Source organism: Marmota monax, unplaced genomic scaffold (genome assembly GCF_021218885.2).
Source record: "Marmota monax isolate L192 unplaced genomic scaffold, Marmota_monax_Labrador192_F-V1.1 WCK01_AAM20220418_F8-fsc00160, whole genome shotgun sequence".
NCBI lineage: Eukaryota > Metazoa > Chordata > Mammalia > Rodentia > Sciuridae > Marmota > Marmota monax.
The window spans coordinates 2,860,194-2,883,398 of NW_026694183.1; the positions used below are offsets into that span (position 1 = coordinate 2,860,194).

A 23,205-nucleotide genomic window follows, 5' to 3' on the forward strand; every position below is an offset into this window, starting at 1 on the left:
TTCTTAAAGTCCTGACCCCCCCACACCACCACCCAAAAAAAAAAAAAAAAAAAAATCAACACGGAGCTTTTTGAAATAGTTCTCTTTACCCGTGATCACTGAGTGACGCCTGGGGCCGGGAGGCCGACCGAGAGTCGGGGGCGAGGGCTCCCCTACCGTCCGCACTCCCCCCACGCCACATCGCCCAGTGGCATCGTGGAAAGAGGATTCTCCCATGCAAACCCCGGAGCCGGCGGGGAACCGGGAGCACAATTCTGCGCTCCCTACCCCTGGGGCACGGACACGGCCACAGCACGGGGGGCGGGGAGGCCCCGGGGACACGAGACACGGGGGAGGAAGAGGGGACCCCGCCCGCAGATGACCCCGGGGACTGACGACCGAATGCGGCGGGGAGGGGCTGAGTGGCACAGGGGGCGAGGCTTGTAGCAGCGAGTCCCCCTCCCCTCCTTTCGGACGAAGAAGGAAGACTAGGGCCCCGCGACTGGGCAGGAAAAAGGGGAGGGGGAAGCCTCTTCCCGCATGCGGCCCTGGAGGGAAGCCCGGCCCCTTTTCCGCAGGTGAAGGGTTCCCGTCTCCCATCGGAAACTGATCAATAAATTACAAAGTAGAGAAAAGGGAGGCAGAAGTTTGGGGCGGGATTTCTTCCTGCTCTCTTCTTCCCCCTCTCAGTCCAGTTCATGTGGTTTGGTCCTGGCCCAGTCCATTTGTGAGGCGGGGACACGCACTCCCGATTTGTCTGTACAGAGGGTCCGGTCCGCGGCGCGAGCTTCCCTGACCGCTTTCCCCGCACAGACCATACTCTGGGTGGGAGGGGGAGCGGTCCGGCCTCGGGACGATTCTTCCATCGGAGTGAGATCACCTGCACTGACGCGGGGCAGTGCACAGAGTAGTGAAGATCCACTGTGCTGCCCCACACCCCCTAGCTCGCCCGGTACAGTCCTCACCTGGAAGCCTACACTAGCAGGAATAGGTCCGGACCGAAACACCATCTGCCCGGGAACTCCCAGAAGTCTGGCCTGGAGGGAGAGCGAGCAGCGGTTCAGCCTGGAGCACACACAATCCCACCCCCACCCCCCAGTTCTTTTCCAGGGTTTCTGCCAGTTCGGGCCTCAATTCCAGGAATGCTCCCTTGGACTTCCCCTCCCGACGTCACAACCATCGCTTGGTTCCACGTGGGTTTTCTTCTCTTCCCACAACTTGAGACTAAAATAAAGTGCCCAGATGGCTCTGGGAGAGTTCATTTCCCACCCTGGAAAGGACACTGGTGTGGGATTAATACATTCCAAGGACAGTCTGGATTACTGGAACGGTCCTTTTGTAAGGTGAACCTGGAAGGCTGAGTTAGTCCACTTCCCACCCTTGAGAAGGGAAAGGGGCCGTCGTATTTGGGAACTCCCCACCTTCTGGCTGCAACTTGCGTAGAGGGAGCCCGGGTGAGCCCAGGGCTCCTGCTGCAGCCGAACGAAAGTTAGGAGGCAACATCTCTGCTGAGTCAGGGGTTACGCCTCGGAGGTCCTTCTCTCGAAACATTTTCCTCCAGGATGGAGAGCGGCTGAAGGACTTGGCGCTGTCCTAGGTATAGGGACAGGAAAAAGTAAGGGACATAGGCCCCGTTTCGACCCCGCCCTTCTTTTGGCTCCACCCCTCTCTGGATATCTCCTCCCCCTTAACTCGTCCCCTCCCTGGACCAGCCTCCAGCCACGATTGGTTGGCAAAGCCAAGCTCCACCCTTTCAGTGCCTAGAGTGGAGGTGCAGCCGGGTCTCCAGAGCTGCTGCTGCGCCCACCTCGTCCAACCGGCGATCTGTGCCTAAAGAGATGAGGTTGCTGAATTCCTTCTCCAGGAGTTGTCGGGCCTGGAGACGGAAGTAAAAGAAAGATTGGGGCGTGCAAACCGCGAGGTGAGGATGCCCAGCAAGCTCCAGGCCCAGCAGCAGCTCACCTGTGCATTCTGCGTGGGAATCTGCAGGAGCAAGGCCAGGTCGGAGTAGTCGAAGGTTTCGTCCAGGGCGAGCAGAGCCCCGTGCACCCCGCTTTCCGTGAGGTTCGTGGCGAATTCCTTCAGGCCCAGCCCGGACACCCAACCCATGACACGCTCATTGGACCACACCATCACGTCTAAGGATGGAAGGGACCCTCAGTCGCGCCCCTCCCATGAGCCACGCCTGTCCAGTTTAGCCCATACCTCTTCCCCCATTTGCTCTTTTCTGGCCACGCCCCCAGGCTGGCTCCACACCTCGTTCATGGTAGTGATCTTTTTCTTTGGGCTCTCTCCTCATCACCCCTATCCCAACTCTGCCCCTGTACCCTCCTCCTGGCTCACAAAGGAACTCACTCTCTTCCACTCACCTCGGATCTGGGTCTGGCTCTCTTCTCTCCTCCGCTCGAGGTCCTTCCTGTCATAGTTGAGTCGTTTCAGGCACATGATCCCATAATGCAGACTCACCCTGAGCAGCAGGGGAAGTGGAGTCACAGAGGAGCCTTCACAGCCCCCACTGACTGCTGCTCCTATTAGGCCCTCTCCATTGGCTGCAGTCTTCTGGGAGAGGTTGGGGAGTTCCATTGATTGGCTGTATTGATAGTTGGCCCTCCCAGGAAGTGGGGCATTTTCAACAGACAATTCCTATTGGCTAACCTGGACCGGGAGTGGAATTAACTAGGCAAACTGTCTCCGGACCTGAACTTTGAACTCTTCCTATGGACCATCTTCTTAGAGGATGGGGCAGAGTCAGGATTCCTGAAAACCCAGACTAAAGGGTCAAAGATAATCCTAGGAACTTCCCATTGCCAGCCCCATTGGTCAAAGACTAGGGGTGGGGCTTCCCCTTGGACTGTCCCCATTGGCCAGGCAGTCCCCACCTGTGGAAGCTGTCCACCATCTTGAGTTGGCCCCGGAGCTCCTTCTTGTTAAGGTGATCTAACATTCGGGCATCCACCAGCGACTCCATGAAGTAGCTGCGGTACTGGGGCAGCCCCAGGCTGGGCAGCCAGTCGTTCCCCACCCACTCGTGGTTCATGTCGCCGTATGCCAGGATCTGGGGCCATGGGCAGGTGAGGGAGGGGTCAGGCTCTCTGGACTAATCCCATGTGTGTATGAAAGGAGTTCAGTCCAGTCCCTCAACCCAAGGCTATTCTTTCCCCACCCTCACTGCAGGACAAAGATCAATGTCTGCTTGGGCCAATGGACCAGTCCACAGTCGTCTCCTAACCCTACAAAGTATGATGGGTGGTCCCTGAACATCATCATGGAGCTTCAGAACCTCAGACCCCACACCAGACCTACTGAAATCCTATCGTGCTTTCACAAGATCCCCAGGTGATCTCAACTATACATTACCTTTTAAGAAGCACTGTTCTAACTTTGTCCCAACTCAGCCCCAAATCACTGGCCTTCCAAGCCAAGGCAGTGGATTCTTCCAACCTCAATGTTTTGAAAATACTAGTTTAATGCTAAGTCTGGCCTGGACAATGTTCTGGATCAGTCCAAAGACATTCACCCTCTTTTGCATAAGGAAGGAGACAATTTCTCTGCTGAAAACAAAGACCAAGCCTAACACAGTTCATCCCCAACTTGAGATCGAAATGCAGCTTGTCTTCCCCGGCTTCTCATTCAGCCTGGCCTGCCTCACCACTACCATCACCAGTGATCCCCTCATGATGCAGCATAGCCCCCTTCCTCTCAACATAAGGGAAAACAGGATGCTCTGGGTCTCCCTCTAATACAGCAATGGAACATCCCCTAGGGCTCCACAACCCATGACAATGGAATGGCTGGTGCACCAGGCTAACCAGGGAACAGTGTGGGCTTCCACATCGCGGCCCACGGAGCCACAATGAACCAGTCTAGAGCTGAGCTCTAGTTGCAAACCCCTGCAGGGATGATGGAATGTTCTGGAGAGGGTAGGGGCTGGGCTCAGAGAAAGAGGGGCATCCATGCAGCGTGCACAGCCTTTTCATGCACCCACGCCCGCCCCACACCCCTACCTGCTCCCAGCTGATCTCCTTGGTCTCCTGACCCGTTAGTGGGAAGAGGGAGAGAAGGGGTGGGTTACGGGGCAGGCAGAGGATGACAGAAGGGACAGACAGCCACAGACTCAGTCCCTGCCCCCACCCCCAAAGAGAGTTAGTGCCACCCTCAAGGCCTGTACTGGGGGGCACTCACAGGCTTCGTGGCAGCTGTAAGGGACTCCATCTCTTCGTGTGTCATCCATACGTTTCCTGTGGGCTGAGTGGAGAGGAGATATTATGGTAATGGAAGCTGACTTTGGATAGGGGAGGAGAATGGGGTCATGATTCAAAGGCCACTGGGCCATATGTTTATGTATATTCTGCTTTCTGTCTGTGGGCCCAGCAGTGGGAGAGGAAAGCAGCGATCCTTTCTCAAGCATCCATCATGTTCCAGGCAAAGAGTTAGAACTGAGGCCCAACTGAGCATTCTGCTGTGTGGCCCTGTGCAAATGATATCACCTCTCTGACCTGACACAGACTTACAGAGTGAGGATCAAGAAGGAGGCTGCGGAACAGTAATGGAGCAACTGTTTGGCAGTGAGAGTGGGGTTCACTCACATTTGTTGGGTTATTGCTTCAACAACCCCATGCATTAGGAACATACATGCATTCAAACGTTTCTGAACTCCTAGTGAGTGACAGTCTCTGTTGTGAGATCTGGGATATGGCAAAGAATGCAACAGACAAGGTCCTTGTCGTGATGAGGGAGCTACAATCAATATAAATATGTTGGGGAACTATGAGCACAGACCAACTAGTAGATGAAATTAACAATAATATCAAGTCTCAGATGCAATAGGGTTCGGTGGCTAAAGGCTGTCTGCAGAAATATTTTTTGGGGTGTAACAGTAATGATGTCCTCAAATTACATGCGAGTACCTCAGAAATAGACACACAAGTAAACAGCAGGTATGGCCAAGGGTAAACAATTGTGGAAATAGATATGGGTACAATTAATTTTCTATATGTTTGAAACTTCTATTAACAAAAAGCTGGAAGGAAAAGATAAAATTTTAGAAGGTAGTAAATTTTATGTGGAAAAAAATTAGAAGGAGTTACTGTCTTGGGTGCCCAGGGACGACTGGTTCGGCTGTGGAGCTTAGGGAAGGGCCCTGGGAGGTGGTGACATCTGAGCTGAGACCTCAAGAATGAGAAAGAGCCATTCTTGGGGAAGACAAGCTAAGGCAAGACCCTCCACACAGACACAAGCTAAGGCAAGACCCCTTCACAACACACACACACACACACACACACACACACACACACACACACACACAGCCCAAGGAGCCTCTCAGGAAGGACCAGGCGCAACACACACAGGACTAGGAGTGGAGGCGAGGCCGAGAGACCTGGGGAGCGATGAGAGCCAATGAGGAGCAGAGTCTAGGAGACAGAAAGTGAGCACGAGTGGGATTGGCTAATCTCAGGAATAGAGGCGGGGCCGGAGGCAGCAAGGGCCGGGATTGGCCGCCGGACACTCACCGTGCGGGAGGAGGCGGGAGCTGAGGGGGAGGTGAGTGAGACCATCTCCTGGATGGCTAGGCGCAGTTTGAGCCGGTGCAGAGGGTTGCTGATGCCAATCTCACGCTGGATCTCTGTATCCGACAAGTTGGCCATGATGGCACCACTCTTGACATTGGCCCGGCAGGCAGCCACATACCACGCAGGCATACCTACCCACAGCTGGAGCAGAGGGAGAGAGGGACAGGGGGAAGGGACAGAGAGGATGAGGCAGGAGAAATGGGGGAGACACAGAAAGAAAGGGAGAGAGGGAGACAGATGGGCAAGGCAAGTGGGGGCGAAACAGAGACATGGGAAAGTTTGCAGGAGAAACAGGACAGGGCACATAGACGTGGGAGAGGCAGAGGGAGACAGAGGGAGTGCCAGAGTTGAAGAGGAAAAGGGTGTGGAGAGACAGTAGGGGGAGAGTGAAACACCCAGAGACATGGGAGAGAGATCCAGAGGCACAGGGAATGGCAGACATACAGTCAGAGATGGGGAGAATCCCACATAGGAGGAGACACGGAGAGACCAGAACCCAGGTGGGCAGGACCAGAGGGGCAGGGGTGGAGGGAGGAGAGAGAAGCTGTTTCCATTGACAGGGAGCCTATCCCCCTCCAAGTCCTCACCTCCCCACCTCGCCCCACCTCAGCTTGGGGTAGCAAGATGCTGGCATCCAGCCAACATTCATGGGGGGCAGGGGTGTCAGAGAGTTAGTGATCATTTAGTTAGGTCATTTCTGGGCCCCAGTACCTCCAACCAAGAGACCACAGTGGGCCCGTCCCACGCAGCAAAAGGCAGACCCTGGCGGCAGGCCTCTTCCAGCAGTTCATGCCTGGTGGGGGAGAGCAGGGCAGGAGTTCTCAGGGGTGGAAGCCCCCAGCCCTTTGGACAGACCCCTTCACCACACACACGTATGATTATATCTTATAAATGTAGAAAACATGACAGAAAGTCAAAAATTGCATGTGAATCTCTGAAATCCATCTTCCCCACACCCATTGAAAGAGAGAAAAACAGCTGGGTGCAGCGTGACTAGGGAGGCTGAGGCAGAAAGATCACAAGTTAGAGGGCAGCCTCAGCAACTTAGAAAAACCCTTTCCCATAATAAAAAATAAAAGGGGATGTAGCTCAGTAGTAAAAAAACAAACAAACAAACAACAACAACAACAAAACACCCTTGCATTCAATCCTGACTGTGTGTGTGTGTGTGTGTGTGTATATATATATATATATATATATATATATTTTTTTTTTTTTTTTTTTTTTGAGAGACAAAGAAAAAGTCTAGGAGTTCCAGATTCCCAAATAAGCAAGTTCAGGACCTTGGACACCTGCTTCCAGCAAGTTAGTCTCACCTCTGTTGGCCACCACCCCACCACCCTCCACATACAATATACTGTCACACACTCACTTCCTCTTGTTTCTTCGGTCCTTGTCTCCTGGGCCTGTCAGCTTGGCTAGCCCCAGAGGGTCAGTGGCCAGCGTCTCATCTGAGGGTGTTCCAGCTGGAGGCAGGGAAGGGTGAAAATGTGGAAAGTCTCAAGGGGGAGGCAGAATCTCTCATGCTGGGGGTGGTGAGGAGGATGCCAGGATGGCGCAGGCCCTGAGGGAGTTGTGTAGCCACATTGAGGGAGTGACAAAGCCAGACAGGGACCAATGTCACCTCCCAGACAATGAATTGGAGACATACCCCCAAAAAGGGCTAGATTCACTGGGCTGGCCTTGGTAAGGTGGCAGTGGTGTGCTGGGAAATGGCTAACAACTGGCTCCCTGGAAGGGAGGATTCCCTGATTGGTAGTGTTTGCCAATTTCTGTGGCCAATTTAGAGCTATCAATGTGATATCAAGCAGCTCACAGACTTCCTGAAACAACAGCGCTCACAAACCTGTGTGAGGAGGTTCCAGCACACCACTGGAAGGTGCCCAGCTTTTAGGAGTCTATATCCTCTTTCTATTTAAAAAGTAATAAAATAAATTCGTTTACCTGCCCAGTCACCCAGGCAGGTGCCAGAGGGCCCTCTCTTTTCCCCTCCTCCTCTGTCTACCTCTGCATGTCATTCTAAGTAAATGAATGTCAAGTCAAGATGTGAAGAAGAAATTAAAGGGGAGACAGGGGGGAAACAAAGAAGAAATGGGTTGGAATTAGACCACTCACCCAGAGAAGAGCTGTCCCGGCCTGGGGGTCCCATTCGCCCCTTCTCTTTCTTGCCAAAGAGTCGGCCTATGGATGACTTGATGCTCTTCTTCTTGGGAGCTTTGTGAAGGGAATCTGGGGCACCCTCACTGGTAAGCAGGACAGAGTAAGAACAAACTCCTTGTGGGATGGCCTTCCCCCCGCCCCAAGTCCTTGTCTACCCCCATCTCATCCTTCCAAGCAAGTTCTTCCCTGTTCCCATCCTTTGCCCCTGCTGACCTTCCCCGTGAGGGTCCCCCATCTTCTAAGGCCCCCGCCTGCAGTGCCAAGGCCTGGGTCATCCTCTCAAGACGGGCAGAGCGCGGAGTGGGTGGCGGGGTATCTCCTGGGATGGCTGGCCCCTCTCCCCGTGGAGCTCCAGCTTCCTCCTTGGGGACATGATTCTGGGGATAGAAAAGCATATATGCTGGATTAAGTTGGAGGGGTCATGTTGGAGGCTCCCCATTAACTGGGGTGTCTATTAGGGGATTTCTGGGGATGACCGTGGCTTGGAGCACTATATCTGAAGGTAGCCTACATTAAGTAGGGGACATAAAGGCAATGATGGGAGCTCCCCTGGAGCTTGATAAGCTCGTATTTATAGTATCTTTGCTTTTGGTGTCAAGAGTGAGATATGCTTGGCCTCAAAGAAAGCTAGTGGATTATAAGTCCTGAAAACCTGAAGACTTGTGTTTAAGGCAATAGAATAAGGCTAGTATCTCTTTTGCCTCCCTCAAAGGTCAATTCTGAGGACCTAACTGTAGTTCTGAAGTGCATGTTTAGTCAGAGAAACATTTTTTTAAACACTGTGTAGCAAGCACAGTGACATATACCTGTAGTCCCAGCTACTTAGGGACCTGGGGCAGGGTAATCACTTGAGTTTGAGTTTGAGATCAGCATGGGCAACAGAGCAAGACCCCATCTCAAAAAAACAAACAGGGGCTGGGGATGTGGCTCAGTGATAGGGCGCTTGCCTAGTATGCATGAGGTCTTGGGTTTTATCCTCAGCACTGCAAAAATAAATAAATAAATGCTCTTATTTTAAAAAATCCTATGCATAAGACAAATAGACTGGGACACCTGCTTCCAGCATGTTAGTCTAAAGAAGCCACTGACTTGGCCCACCTTTAGTTGGAAATTTTAGGGAAAGCTAAGGATGCTTTTGAAAACCACTGGTGTCCTGGGCTTATTACTGATGATTTTGGGGAAGCTTTGTTTCTGACCTGTCCTCATCCTCCCACCTGCCTGGGGAGACTCCAGAGCACTCACCGCCTTGTCGGTGCCCTCACGGGCAGGGCTAGGGGGTGCCAGGCGGGGTGTTGAATGGCCGGAGCTGGGAGGGGAGGGGCTGGCAAGAGTAGAGGTGGTGAGGGAGGGGGGTAGTGAGCAGCTGCTGCGGTAGCGGCCCAACGAGTCCAGGCCAGAGCTGGACACCCGGCTCTCTAGCTCTTCTGCCCTCTGTTCTGTTGTCTCCTTCTCCTCTTGGATCAACCTGGAGAGGGAAACAGGAGAGACTGGGTGATGAAGCTGAGAGGGAGAGGGAGTCTGAGGGCCGCAATAGGCTAGAAAGGCTTGGTGGGGTAAGGAGAATTCTGGAGAAGGTGCCATGAAGTCAAAGGCTTGGGTGGATTTGTGATGGCCTCATGAGTTCAAGGGGAGTCAAGGAGTCATGGTAGTCTAAGGAAGTCACAGAAGAATTAGTTTGATCAGGGAGATCAGGATCTGTATCAGTTTGGCTTTGATGATAATCAAATGGTTCTGTAAAATCATTAAAAGGTGATTATGGGCAAGAGATAATATTCCAAGAAGGATTGCAAAAGCCAGGTCATAATCAAATCATGGTGAGATCAGAGACACTTTAGGTCAATCTAGCATCTGGGAAGGTCATAGAGTCATTCAGTATGTGAGAGCTAATCAATCAAGACAGAGTTTGAGTGGAAGGTGATGGTCATGTTGCCCTACTTGCTGAGACATAATGGAGAAAATGTATTGTAAGAGAATTTCCAAATAAAGGCAATTTCTGGGGAACTGGGGTAGACTTCAATGGGGGCTTCTTAATAAATTGAGGATTTTTGTTCTATTGGGTAAAAATTCTTTGGGCATAGAATTGAGGTTTTTAAAATTTTTTTGTAGTTGTAGATGGACAGAATGCCTTAATTTTATTTGTTTAATTTTTATGTGGTGTTGAGGATCAAACCCAGTGTCTCACGCATGTTAAGCAAGTGCTCTGCCACTGAGCTATAGCCCCAGCCCTAGAATTGAGGTTTTTGGTACAAGAGATTGAACCTAGGGGTGTTTAACCATTGACCCATATCCCCAGCCCTTTTGTTTTTTATTTTGAGAGAGGGTCTTGCTAAGTTGCTGAGGCTGGTTTTGAACTTAAGATCCTCCTGCCTAGGCCTCCCAAGCCCCTGGGATTACAGGTGTGCAGCACCTCTCCTGTGGAGTTGAGGTATTTAATTAATGTGTTATGGTAAAATTCTTGGGTACCTTGTTGTGTTGACATTCTTGGTGTACTGGGACACCCTGGGTATGGGTTATATGAAGCCATGAAATCCACGATGTGCTGGAAGATTCTCGATGTACAGAGTTGAAATTTTTGGTAATTTGGAGTGCAGTCTTTGATGTGTCTGGAAATTGTGAGTTACTGGCTGAGGGATATACATGTAATTAGCACGTGGAAGGCTTGGGTGTATCCTGGGGGATTAATAGACACTGTAGAGAATGTAGGACTGGGAGAATCCCTTGAGGATGGTGGGAAAGGGAATGGACTCAGGCCTTCAGCAAGTTTCCAGGAACCAGAGGGACTGTGTGATCAGCTCAGGCAGGACAGAGCAGGTCTGGGCCAGTGCTCACTTGATCTCCTTGTTGATTGCCTCCAGCTGCTCCTGAAGCATGATGGCCAGTGTCTGTACATCAGCCTGCCCACTGGGGGACAGCAGCTCTGCCCCAAACATCCCTTCTGCCTCCTCCTCATCAGAGCCATCCAGCTCCCCAGGGAATGGGGGTGGCATGGACCCTGTAGGAGCAGACCGCTCCCAGTCCTGTCTCTGTGGGAACAGAAGCACATCTGGTGAGTGGAGGCCAAGGTTGGCGTTGGGTCTTCACTCACCAATTCTGACTTTGCCCACCCTCCGCTCCTCTGCCCACATGCTCCGGTTCTGTTCCATAAGCCCAGCTCACTCTGTTCATAGGCCCCTTTCTTAACCCCTCCCCCAACCCTCCAAGCCAAACCCCTGCACATGATTCCACCCAGCTCCCTTGACTTCCATCTCCCTGAATCCAGCCCACTTCTCCTCTTCATCTGGACCCACCCACTTTGAGATTCTACACCCCTTCCCCCACGTGTCATTAATCTCAGGTGCTCACCAGGTAGCAGGACATTCACATGAAGAGGTGCCCAGGTAAGTCATGATGGTGGATTCCAGTGGGGGAAGGAAAGAAGACAGGTGAGTACAGAAGACCCTGCCTCTCAACCCAGCCTCCTCCTCCCTGAGCCTCATGGATTAGGCTCCATTCCCTACCACTGCCTGTCCATGCCCTGCTCAGTCCAGGCCCCAGAGGTGGATGCTGACCTTGGAGGGCTCATCTTTAACCCCCGACCAGCGACCCCTCTTGCTTGCCCGGCCACTGCCAGCCCCATAAGGGTCCAGGGGGGTGCCGGAAGGTAATGTGGGTGCCTGGGAGTAACGGAGTTCCAGGGCACTGCCAGGGAGAGACCTGTGGGCATGGGAAGGCAGTCATGGATTCATGGTTCAGGAAAAGATGAAAGAGATCAGGGGTCATGGGGACAGGCCTGGGCTCAGGGGTTATGAATTCAAGGTCAAAAATAAGACTGATGAGTGATAGCCTCAGGAAATAGCAGGGAGTGGGAATCAAAAGGGATGAGCTTGACCAGAGTGGCTCCCTAGACAGAGGCGGAGCCAGAGGGCTGTTGTCACCTGGAGTAGGAGGATGGTGGCCTCCCCCGCAGTTGGTCGATCTCCATCTGCATCCTCTCCATTTCAGCCAAGAGCTGCTCCTGGGGGGAGGGGATTGGAGATGTCAGGTTACCCTGAGTCATGGGCATGGGCATGGCTTAGAGAGAGTTGGGGAAAGGTTTAAGAAAGTGAATTGTCAAGAGAGTAAGCTGGACTGGAGAAGGTGTCAAGTGTCTGTCCCCATCTTTTTTCTGAGACCAATTCCAACCTCAGCGACCCAGCCCCACTTCCTTCCTTCCATCCCCCAAACCCCCCACCTTGTTAAGCAGCAGCTCATCCTGCAGCTTCTTCATGTTGGCGATCTCCTCGCTCAGTGAGTTCTAGGAGAACAAGGGTGAAGTGAGGCAGTGGGGCCCAAACCCAGCATGTCTAGCCACCGCTGCAGACAGGCCTAGGGACCCAGAGGAATGGAGTGGAGACAAATGGTGAGCTGAGAGGAAGGGAGGGTGGGTTGTGGGGCCTAAAGTGCATCTAGTTGGAGCAATTCTGGAAGCCCTGGGATCTGACATCTTGTATTATCTCAGAAGACTCAGGGTTTGACAGACCATATGGCTGGAGGCTTTGGGAAAAGAGGAGGACTCAGGGTCTGGATGCCCTTAGTATTCAGCTCTTGGAATGTTTAGATGAAGTGAAAAAGTGGTCTCAACAATAGATTGGAGAAGACTGTCGAATTTGGGATGCTCGGGTTTAGACATCTCAGATAACGAATCTGGAGGAAATGCCTGGGGCCATCGGATTCCTGGCTGTCGGAATTCTGGGTTGAGAAGCACCTTTTCCTCCAGCGCTCCCATGCGCTCCTTGAGGTGAAGCTGTAACCGCTCATTGGACTCGCTCAGCAGCTTGTCCACTGTCTCGGACAGCCGCTTATTATGGTCATCGTTCATCTTCTCTCTCTGTCTGGCCTGCGCATAGAAAAGCAGTACAACGGGGCTCAATTTGGTCCTGGGCAGAGCACCGCCCTTTTCTAAGACCCGCCCCCGCCACACCCCCTCACCTAAGCCCCACCCTAGCCTCAAAGCCCAGCCCTCTGTGGAGTCTTCAGCTCCCTCACCCGCTGCAGCTCCTGGTTCTTCTCCTCCAACTGGGCCTCCAGCTGCCGAAGCCGCTCTTCAAAATTCCCATGACGCTCCTCAGCCTAGTGGACAGAACCCGTGGTGTCTGACTTTACCCCACCAGGATCCAGTCAGGTCCCCGGCCCCACTGCCTTCAAGGCCGGTTACAAGGCCCCACCCCACGAGCTCCGGGTTCCTCCCCAGCCCCTGTGATTCAGGTCCCGCTCCTGTGTCCAGTCTACATTCTCAGGACCTGTTCCTGCCCTTTCTGGTTCCAAGCTATCCATCCTTTTAGTCCAGACTAGAAAACACGGTCCTCTCACCCCAAACCTCCAAGTTCTGCTCCATCCAAGTCCTCTACCCGCCCCCAGACCCCCTCCCCTTTTCCCCAGAAGCCACTCGGATGTTCTGCCCACTCCTCCTCTAGATAGGGCCTTGCGCCATCTCCTTGGTGAGGCCTCTCCTCACCTTGTTGAGCGCTGCCACACGCTGGGCCAGCTGCGCCTCTATCTCGGGCAAGGTCTCTGCCTTCTGCAGCGTCTGCTGCAGCTTCTGTTTAGCATCGTCCAGCCACTCAGCCAGCTGACGGCTCTTCTCTTCACTCTGGGGGAAGGAGAGGAAGGAGAAAGAAGGGCTAGAGCACAGGGTCCACAGCCCTTTTCCAGCCGTCCCCCGCAGGGTGTTCCCCCACCTGCCGGTACAACGACTCCTTGCTGGCCAACTCATTTTCCAGCTTGTCGTTGGCATCGTGCAGAGACGTGGCCTCGCGCTGGGCGCTCAGGTAACGCTTCTCCAGGGTTGTGATCCGCTCCTCCATATCCTCCCGCTGAGCCAGCGCCTGCAGAGGGCAAAAAGGCCCTGGACTACTACAGCTCCCAGAAGCACTCGGGGCAGCCTAGGCTTAAAATCTAGGGCAAGGCACCCTAAGGTATACTGGGAAATGGAGTCCCCTGGGCTTCAGAATGTGGGTGCCACGCCTCCCAGTTTTGCCTGCCTGCCTGCCTTCCTTCCTCCTTCCCTTCCTTCCTGGATTGAACCCAGGAGCACTTAACCACCGAGTCACATCCCCAGCCCTTTTTTATTTTTTTAATTTCAGACAGGGCCTCGCTAATTTGCTGAGGCTGGCTTTGAACTTGCAATCGTCCTGCCTCGGGCTCCCAAGCCACTGGGATTACAGGTGAGCACCACTGTGTTCACACCACCCACTTTCTAAGATAGTTCTGGCTTAGACCCTCCGGTAAAGGTGACTGAAAGTTCATGGGATGTGAAGTTTTGAATCAAGCCACCCTTCTCAAAATCCAAGCCTTAGTTTTCTCAACAACTTCTGACACAGAACAGGCTTTGAATCACAGAGGAAGTCCCTCAGTGTTTCATGGGAAACAAAATTCCCTTGTATCTGGAAAGCAACACCTCCCAGGAGCCACCATGATAGCACAAGCATAGAAGATAGGCTACAGATTCTGGGGGAAAATGAACTCCTGTCTGGGAGCCCTTATGGTGGGATCACACTTCCTCACAGCCCCCACCTAAACCAGCCCTGCAGTTGTCCAGGCTTACATTCCCAGATGAAGGCCCTAGTGGATGGCGAGAAATAAAATCCTCACTCTCCTTCTCATCCACTGCCTTTGAGAATTCAGATCCCTCATTTCCCAACAGATCCCTGGGCATGAGAATTAGGGTCAAGGAGACTAAGCCAGGAAGTGCAAAATGCCAACAAAAAAATTCAATTTAGAGGCATACGAGAATGTCACCATTGTAATACAATAATGAGGACCAATTACTGAGTGGCACATGCTAACCTTCTGATAAGGGTCATAAGTCCCATATTACAGGTGAGGAAACTGAAGCTCACACAGGTGGAGAGACCCATACAATCTGGGGACTGAATCCCGGTGCCACTAGTCATGAGCTTAGGAAATTTGGACAAAGGGGGAGGGAGAAGGCTGGGGGCACGGAGGCCCCTCACTAGGGGCTCCCACCTTACCTCCTTGAGGTCCCGCTGCAGCTTGGAGTTGGCTTCCTCCGCCTTACCCAGCTCACGGTGAGCGGTGCCCAGCTCCTCCTCCAGCTGGCTCATCTGACGACACAACACCGCCAGGCGCTCCCTCAGCTGGCACACCTCTGCTCGCTGCCGCTCCAGGGCCTCCTCCAGCTCTGCTGTGCGGCGGGTGGTGTCCCCGCCAGGACCCAGGCCATTGGCAAGGGTCTGGAGTGAGAGAGGAAGGGACAGATCTCAGAGTGGGGAAAGCAAAAAAAACAGGGAATGCAAAGAAAAAGTTGGTCAGCTGAGGTGTGTGTGAGGGGCAATCAAAGATCAGTAAGGATCATGCAGGTCGTAGTCCACAGGGGTCATGGAGGTTCACAGAAGTTAGCTAGGTGAGGACAACAGCCAGTAAAGGTCTTGGAGGTTCAGATGTCCCAGGGTAAGTGAGGATCATACAACCATCAAGATGACCATAACAATGTCGGGGGTTGAGTGGAAGTCACAGAAAGGAGACTTCCTCTTCTCACCTGTCCATCTCCATCCTTGCCTGGCTCTTCCAGGCCTGACCGCCGCCTGGAGAGCTGCTCTCGAAGGCTCAGAGTCTGGAAGAGTGAAAGGGGAATCAACACAAAGGGCTCTTGGAACCCCAGCTTTATTTCCCATCTTAATTTTTTTTTTTCCACTTTAGCTCCATTTTCTCCTATCCAACCATTTTCTCCTTAATCCAGCCAAAGACCCAGCCTTTGGTTCTCATCTTAGTCTCACTCTCACTGGGAGGTTCTCACCTCAGCCCTGCAGGATGAGCTCCTTCTTAAAAGCCCCACTGTTTTTTGTTTGTTTGATTTGTTTTGTTTTTTCACTGTCCAACCCCTTTGTAAACGCCCAATTAGCTCCGCCCACTGGTACTTCCTTAGTTCCAGTCAACCTCCCCTTCTTGGCCACGCCCCCACCTCCTGATTGCTCAGCTCCAGCTCTTCCTCTAGTACTGCCACTCGCTCCAGTGCCATCCGCAGTCTCTCCCGGACCTGGGAATAGGGGCAGGACAGGAGTGAGATGGAGACCTGTCAACTGTCCCAGAACATCCCCGCGACAGATCTGATAAGGTAACATAAGGATTCATCTCTCTTAATGGATGTACATCTCCTCCAACCAGGTGTACCTTTCCCAGTATCAGGCATCCTTTCCCAGGCGTAGCCCCCACCTCATTTCATTTTTCTACGATCAACCAGTCGGATCCCAGCCTGCATAGCCTGTCCCGATCAATCACAGTAAACATTCTTCCCACTTAGGACATCCCTAACCAATCACAGCCGAATATGTCCCACTCAGGACAGCTCCTGTCAACCACGATTTTCTCTTCTTCATCCTGTCTCTTCCAATTCTCATACCTTCTCATCCAGGGCCTTGTGGTGCTCGAAGAGGGATTTTAGAGCTTTGAGCACCTCCACCTCCGAGGAGACCCCACCCGGGGACTGGGCCTGGCGCTTCACCACAGTCATGCGCAGTGACCTCTCGTGCCTGGACACCAGGCACTCCAGGTGTTCCAGGAGGAGCTAGAGGGGGTAGAATAACAAGTCAAGTTTAAAAAACAAGGGAAAGGGGGTAGGATCGAGAAAGGAGGTGACAGTATGAAGGACATACGGAAGAAGAGAGATAGCCAAGGGAACTGTGAGAGGCAGGTCAGGAAAAGAGAAGGACAGCAGAAGTAGAGTCAAGGAAAGGATGGTGCAAGAAAAGAGAAGGGTATGGAGATCAGAGAGGGGACAGGAGGAAGGAGTGGGACCAGAGGAGGAGGTCATCCAGGAAGTGGGAGCAAAGAAGAAAAGAAGACAAGAAAATGAGATAAGGAGAAAAAGGGGGGGCAGAAACACCAAGAGGGGTCATCCACCCCACTCAGGCCCAGCCCTTAACACCCCTCACCCGAGTGTTGTTCCGCTCCGCCTTCAGTTCCGCAATCTCTTCTTCCCTCTCTAGCAGCTGCTCTCGGCATAAGTTCAGCTCCTTGGTCAGAGCCGCAAACTCCTGTCCAGACGTGGGCAGAATCCGGACAAAGGATCAATCCTTTTCTATCTCCCTCCTTCCCTAGGAGTTTGAAGGCTCCGCCCCTCCCGAATAAGTCCAGCCCCTTCTTGCTATTCAGACCCCGCCCACCAAAGGAAGCCTCGCCCGGACTCCTCCTTTCCAAATGCAAAGCCACGCCCCTTCCAGACCACCCTTCTCCTCTGCAGGCCCCGCCCCGGCCCCGCCCAGACCTGGGGAAGAGCGATGCTGAGCTGGCGTTGCAGCGAGTCCTTCTCGTGGCCGAGCTCACGCAGCCGCAGCTGCGCCGTAGCCAGTCCGTCTTGCGCCTCGCGCAACGTCTCCAGCAGGCGCTCGCGCTCCGTGAGCATCGTGACCATGAGGCGCTCCAGCTCCCCGCCTGCCTCGTCCGGGCCCAGCGCCGAGCCCCGCCGGCCATCCTCGCTGATGGTGGGCATCACCTCGCACATCATGGCGGCGGTGCCAGCCTGCCGGTGCAGAGAGGGGTTAGGGAACAGAAACCACCCTTGTCAAGGCACCAGCAGAGAACTGAGGCACAGCCACTCGGATACTGCATGAGAGAAACAGGTGGGGCCGTCCAGGCTCTGCACAGGAGAGACCAAAGCCCAGACACATGACACAAGGAAACTAAGGCACCACCACCTGACAGTCACCCAGAGAACTTAAGGATTGACCACCAGGTGCTGCCAGAGGAACTGAGGCCATTGTAATCATAGCACAGGATAAACTGAAAGCCATTACTTTTAGGAAAACAGTCCTGGCTACCCGGTGAGAGCATTTAGGGAAACAGGTCAGCCTCTTCGAGGCACTGACAGCAAACCTAGGCCTGACCCGCTCAGAAGAACTGAAGCTAGGTGACCCAGGGATTACCTAAATTAATGTGGAAAAATCAATTTCTACCTATTCTGACTCTGCCGAGAGAATCCTCAATCTTCTGCATAGGCAAGGAAACTAAGGCCAAGCCAAAACCATGCCTTCAGAAAGCCACAGGAATGGAGACACAGATCACTAGGATGTGACCACCTATATACTGTCTCAGAGGTGGTCCTCAACTACTATCCAGCCCAACTGCTGCCCTCCTTCAATTTCCCAGACATCTAAATTCCCCTTGGTACTTGTTTTGTACCAGGGATTCGAACCCAGGGGGTGCTTAACCACTGAGCCACATCCCCAGCCTTTTGTTATTGTTGTCGCTGTTTTAAATTTTATTTAGAGACAGGGTCTGATTAAGTTGCTTAGGACCTTCACTAAATTGCTGAGGCTCGCTTTGCACTCACAATCCTGTCTCAGCCTCCTGAGCTGCTGGTATTACAGCTGTGGGTCACCGAGCCTGGCTTAAATAAATAAATAAACAAATCGTGCAGCCAGTGGTGTAGCTCAATGGTAGGGTAAGGCTCTTGCCTAGCATGTGTGAAGCCCTGGGTTCCATCCTCAGCACTGTCCCCCCCCCAAAAAAAAAAAAATAAAAGTTTTTAAAGTAAACAACTAAAATAAAATGAAAATGAAGAGCAGAGGAGTGCAGCGGGTAGCAAAGGTGCTCGCCTATAATCTCAGTGACTTGGGAGGCTAGGACAGAAGGATCCCAAGTTTGAAGGTAGCCTCCACAATTTAGCAAGACCTTGCCTCAAAAAGGGGAGGAGGCTAGGGGTGTAGTGCTCCCGGATTCAGTCCCATCCTGGGTACAGGAAAGAAGAAAAGAAAGGGAGGGAGGGAGGGAGGGAGAGAGAGAGAAAGAGAGAGAGAGAGAGAGAGAGAGAGAGAGAGAGAGAGAGAGAAGGGCAAAAAGCAAAGCATGGCGGGGACCAAGACTGTGCTAGTCATCTCCCTCTTCACAATCCGGGAGTCCAAGATCTAACTCCCTGCTGCCTCAGGTCACAGGAGTCTAGGCACCACCAGTCCCTTCCTCTCCTAGACCAAAAAGCCTGAGCCTCCAGCCCCCTCCTCCCCAATCCTCGGAATCAGAGACCACACCTCCCTTCTTTCCCCGAGGTTTTCAGCCTCCTCCCTTAGAACCAGAAATCACAGCCTTCAGATCCCTCCTCTCCTAGACCATGGGAATCCAAGTGTACCGCTCCTTCTCCAGGGTCCACCCACAGCCTAGAACTGTCCCCCAGCCGCCAGCCCGGCCCTCGTGGGGCGTTAGCCAAGGCTGCGGGAGGAGGGGTGGGCGGGGTTTCTGAGGCGGGAAGGCGGGGCTTCGGTTACTGGAGCCAGTGGAGAGGCAGAGGCTCAGTGAGGCCCCACCGAGCCAGCTCTAGCCGCTCCCTCACACGCTTCAGGTCCGACAGGTCCGGCTGGCCGAGCCGAAAGCAGGAGGGACTTTCACTGGGTTCCTTCCTTTCCTTCCCCCCTACGGGCAGCGGCATAACCGGTTCTGAGAGTGGATAATTCTCAACCCCGCCCAATATGCGGACTGTACCCAAAGTCTAGAACTGGGGCCTCCTCCCATGAGGAGAGGAGTGGGCCTAGAAGCTCTGAGACCTGGAAGAGGAGACAGCTGGGTGCCTGCACCCTTGGATTTTTGAAGTGGTGCATCCCAAAATCCAGACCCCTGAATTCCAGCACTCAGAGGCCAGATTCAGAAAAACATTCATAAGACATCAGGCCAGCCTTAGGCCAGAAGCCAACATGATATCTTAAACCCACAACCTGCTCAGAGGATGCGACCGCCGATATTTTAGGGAGGCCACTCTAGTACCTCAGATTCACTGAGAAGACAAATCACAGCAGGGTTGGGGTAGGATCTAGAAATCCAGTGGCAAGAAAACAATACAGAATGCAAAAAAGACACACGCTTCCACGCTTACCACGTTGGGGGGTTGGTTGGGATTTTAGCTCAGCAGTAGAGCATTGTGCAAGGCCATGGATTCCAACTCAGCACCAAATAAAAAATAAAAATAAAAAATGCACACATTGGGCTAAGTAGAGGGTCATATTCTTGAACTGAGGCCTAGATCTTGGAATCAACCAAAAGCAGCTCAATAACTTAGAGTTTCTTGGTTATCCCAGGACCCCAAACACAGAGAGGAGCATAAGGATACCCAGGAACATATCTAATGTAATACATAATGAGTCTAGTCAGAAGGTGTGACTAGAACTCAGAACTTACTAGGGATGAAGGTATTAAAATGGAATACAGCAGCCGGTCACATTCTTGGTTTGATCATGTCTAGATAGTGCTAAAATGAGAAGCTCTAGAATGCAGAGCATGAACTGCGGATGAAGAAAAACATGAAAAGTAGCAAGGAGTTTGCCTGAATCTTGGAAGTATCTTGGGGAAAATGCAGAAGGATGGATGCTGAGAATTAAGAATTTCCTGGGAGCTGGGCATGATAGTGTATGCATGTAATCCCAGCTACTCAGGAGGCTGAAGCAAGAGGATCACAATTCCAGGCCAAGCTCACCAACTTAGGAATTTGGAATTTAGTAAGACCCTGTTTCAAAAATAATAATAATGAAAAGAGTTGAGGATGGGCTGGGGTTGTGGCTCAGAGGTAGAGCACTCGCCTAGCATGTGTGAGGCACTGGGTTCGATCCTCAGCACCACATAAAGTAAAATAAAGACACTGTGTCCACCTATAAGTAAAAAATAAGTATTTAAAAAAAAGAGTTGGGGGATGTAACTCCAGTGTAATGTAACCTTGATTTCACTCCCCAGTACCCAAAATAAATAAATAAATAAATAAATAAATAAATAAGCAAGCAAATAAACAAATAAATAAATAATTTAAAAATAAAGACTGAACTGGCAAAGGAGGAGGATGTTCTAGAAATGAGAACATTTCTAAGCATAAGACTCCAGAAGAAGAGAAAGCCTAGAACATGCTTGGAATGCCAACATGGCAGATGGAGGAGAAAGCCCACAATCCATTATGGAACAAGTTCTACCCTAAGGCCACACTAGGGGAAAAGACACAGAAAGTTGAAATGAATGGGCCTAGAAACTAGAACCTGAGGAAAGAAAATGTAATATAGAACACTTCATTGGGAATATTTTTTTGCGGGGGTGGGGGTGGGGGTGGGGGTGGGGCGAGGAGGTACCGGGGATTGAGCTCTGGGGCACTCAACCACTGAGCCTCATGCCCAGCCCATTTTTGTATTTTGTTTGGAGACAAGGTCTCACTGAGTTGCTTTGCACCTCTCTTTTGCTGAGTCTGGCTTTGAACTCGTGATCTTCCTGCCTCAGCCTCCTGAGTAGCTAAGATTACAGGTGTGCACCACCATGCCCAGCTCATTGGGAATCTTCTAGATTTAAGATTGTGAAATTAGATGGAACCTAAAACAGAAAAATGCATTCTAGAATTGAGAACACAAATTGGAGGAAGGCCAGAGCAGGTAATTTAATACACACGTTCTGGAACTTAGAATGTCCCTGGGAGGAGAATGGAATCTAGAACAATGCCAAGGATGTGGCTGGAACCTAGAACACACCTAAAATGAAAATTTAGCAGACACTAAGGACTGTTTGCTAGAAATGTGGAATATGTCTGAGGAGATGGTGAGATCAGAATTTAGTTTGTGGACATTATCTAGGTGTTTGAAAAGACAAATAAAAAAACAACAAAAAAAAAGGTATGCCCAGAATTCAGCATCTGGTCTAGAACTTAGATCATCCCTTGGGTGAAGATAGAACAGAGATATTAACTGGAAATGTTGTGGCACATAGAAAGAATGTAGAATATGGAACAATGCAAGGGCACATGTGCAATTGGAAATATGGAAGATGGCAGGTTCTAGATTGCCTAATGAGCCTGGACCGCAGAACATGTCTGGGGGAAAGGGATGCATGTTTGGCTCATTGTCCTCTTGAGTGTGTAAAGAATGGGGCATCATGATATGGGGCTAAGGAGGCAATGCAGTACTGGCAATGTCTCAATCCAGGATTTAGGGCACAGAAGACAGAGGAGATTCCAAAAGCCTAGCTCTGAGATGATATGGGGATAAGGCAGGGGTTTGTCAAGGCCATAGGAGATGTGAAATTGAAGGGAGTCATGAAATTATGAGCACCTACCTAGACCCCTTAAAGTGAGAACTAAGAAATTAGATACCAAGGTGGAACTGAGGTGGGGACCTGGAATCCTGAATCCATGTGGATGTTAAGGACAGGGGCTTAGAAACTTGGAACCCAAGTACCTCTTGGGCTGGGGCAGACAGGCAGTACTGAGGCTGCGGTCTAAATTCCTAGATCTTAAGGGGATGCTGGACCCAGGACAAGACACCTAGGTGTCCAAGGGGACAGGTGAAAAGAAGCCAAGGAATCACATAGAGATTGCATTCCAGACCCTTGAAAGGAAGAGAGTCATGGCGCCTGAGTCCCTGAGGGTACCAGAAGTCTCAGTAATATTGTCTGAGGGGCATGTTAAACTAGGTGCTAAGGGGAGGGGGTGTTGGGCAAAAGCTGGGAAACTGGATTCCTAGGTCCTGACAGGGTGAGGGTTATCAGCCGGGTCCGGCAGAGGAATGACAGCTTCCAGAACCTGGTGGGAGCTGGATGCCCAAGTGCTAAGGTCTCTAAGGTGAACAGAGCCCTGGTTCCTTGGAGAGCAGCTGGAGTTCCAGAAATCTGGGGCGCTGAGGATGGGGCCTGAATGCCTGGCCAGCGGAATCCTGCGGCCCAGGTCCGGGAGGGCCTGGGTATCCCCGGGTCAAAGGCACAGCTGGGGGTATCCCCGCTCCGCCTTGCGGCGCCCCCTCCCTGACAGCGCGGGCTTGAGGTGGGGGAAGCAAGGCTGCCAAGTGCGCTGACCATGGACAGCTCCAGAGCGGGCCTGTGTCCAGGGCGGCGGGCGAGCCGGCCTGGACGGAGAGACGCGGCCAGCTGTTCAAGCCAGAGGCTGGAGACCCGCACACCGGTGCGCGAAGGGGGACTAAGTCGATGCGACGGGGGAGCGGCCGGCCGTAACTGGGGGAGTCTGAAACAGCCGCGGCCGGTGTCTGGAGCTCCCGGGACTGGGCCAAGGAAAGCGACCCAGGTTCAGGAGGGGTACCTGGGCTGAACTGGCAAATCCAGGCTCCTGGGCCCTGGAGGAGGCTCAAGGAGGCAGCACGCCTGGGAGTCTAGGGTTCCGTTGGGGACTCTGGGAGCCAGGAAGGGGCACGCCTGAGTCTCCTGTGTTGGGTTGTAAAATCTGGGTTTGGGGTCCCCGGGGACCTGGAAGGAAATCCAGGATCTCGGGGAAGCAGAGGAGTCTCGCCGAAGGGTCCCCAGGGTGGGCGCTGCCAGGCGGGCTGGGCCGGGCTCTTACCTACCTGGTCCGCGGCGGCTGCGGGCGGAGCTGGGCTGCAGGAGGGACGTGGGGTGGGGTGGGGGGACCGGGCGGGGCCCCTGGCGGCGGCCGGGGCCCGGATCTGTAGCTCCGGAGCCCTGTCTCCGCGGCTCGCGCGGGCTCAGCGTCTCTTGCTTGGGCTTGGGCGCTGGGGACCCCCTCCCTCTCAGTCTCACAGCCCTCTACCCCTTAAAATAGCCC

General features: G+C 52.6%; 1 protein-coding gene across 4 annotated transcripts; it reads right to left on the bottom strand.

Annotated features, from left to right (window-relative positions):
* Window positions 1-67: 67 nt before the first annotated feature.
* Window positions 68-23,133, bottom strand: Ppfia3 (PTPRF interacting protein alpha 3). Of its 4 annotated transcripts, none has more exons than XM_058586064.1 (30): window positions 22,988-23,132; window positions 16,951-17,205; window positions 16,619-16,720; window positions 16,087-16,251; window positions 15,649-15,723; window positions 15,226-15,300; window positions 14,699-14,920; window positions 13,406-13,552; window positions 13,183-13,317; window positions 12,714-12,797; window positions 12,433-12,564; window positions 11,920-11,982; window positions 11,624-11,703; window positions 11,258-11,402; window positions 10,539-10,726; window positions 8,952-9,174; window positions 7,923-8,086; window positions 7,665-7,792; window positions 6,922-7,015; window positions 6,261-6,342; window positions 5,490-5,690; window positions 4,162-4,224; window positions 3,984-4,010; window positions 2,859-3,034; window positions 2,349-2,446; window positions 1,942-2,117; window positions 1,787-1,855; window positions 1,401-1,572; window positions 945-1,016; window positions 68-859 (listed from the first exon to the last, which is right to left on the bottom strand). In XM_058586064.1, the coding sequence occupies exons 2-29, from the start codon at window positions 17,188-17,190 to the stop codon at window positions 958-960; spliced, it is 3,585 nt and encodes a 1,194-aa protein (XP_058442047.1). In that variant the 5' UTR covers window positions 17,191-17,205; window positions 22,988-23,132; the 3' UTR covers window positions 68-859; window positions 945-957. The 4 variants fall into 4 exon arrangements, with proteins under 4 accessions (XP_058442047.1, XP_058442046.1, XP_058442045.1 ...); XM_058586063.1 differs by having other exon boundaries at window positions 68-864; XM_058586062.1 differs by having other exon boundaries at window positions 68-1,016.
* Window positions 23,134-23,205: the final 72 nt, after the last annotated feature.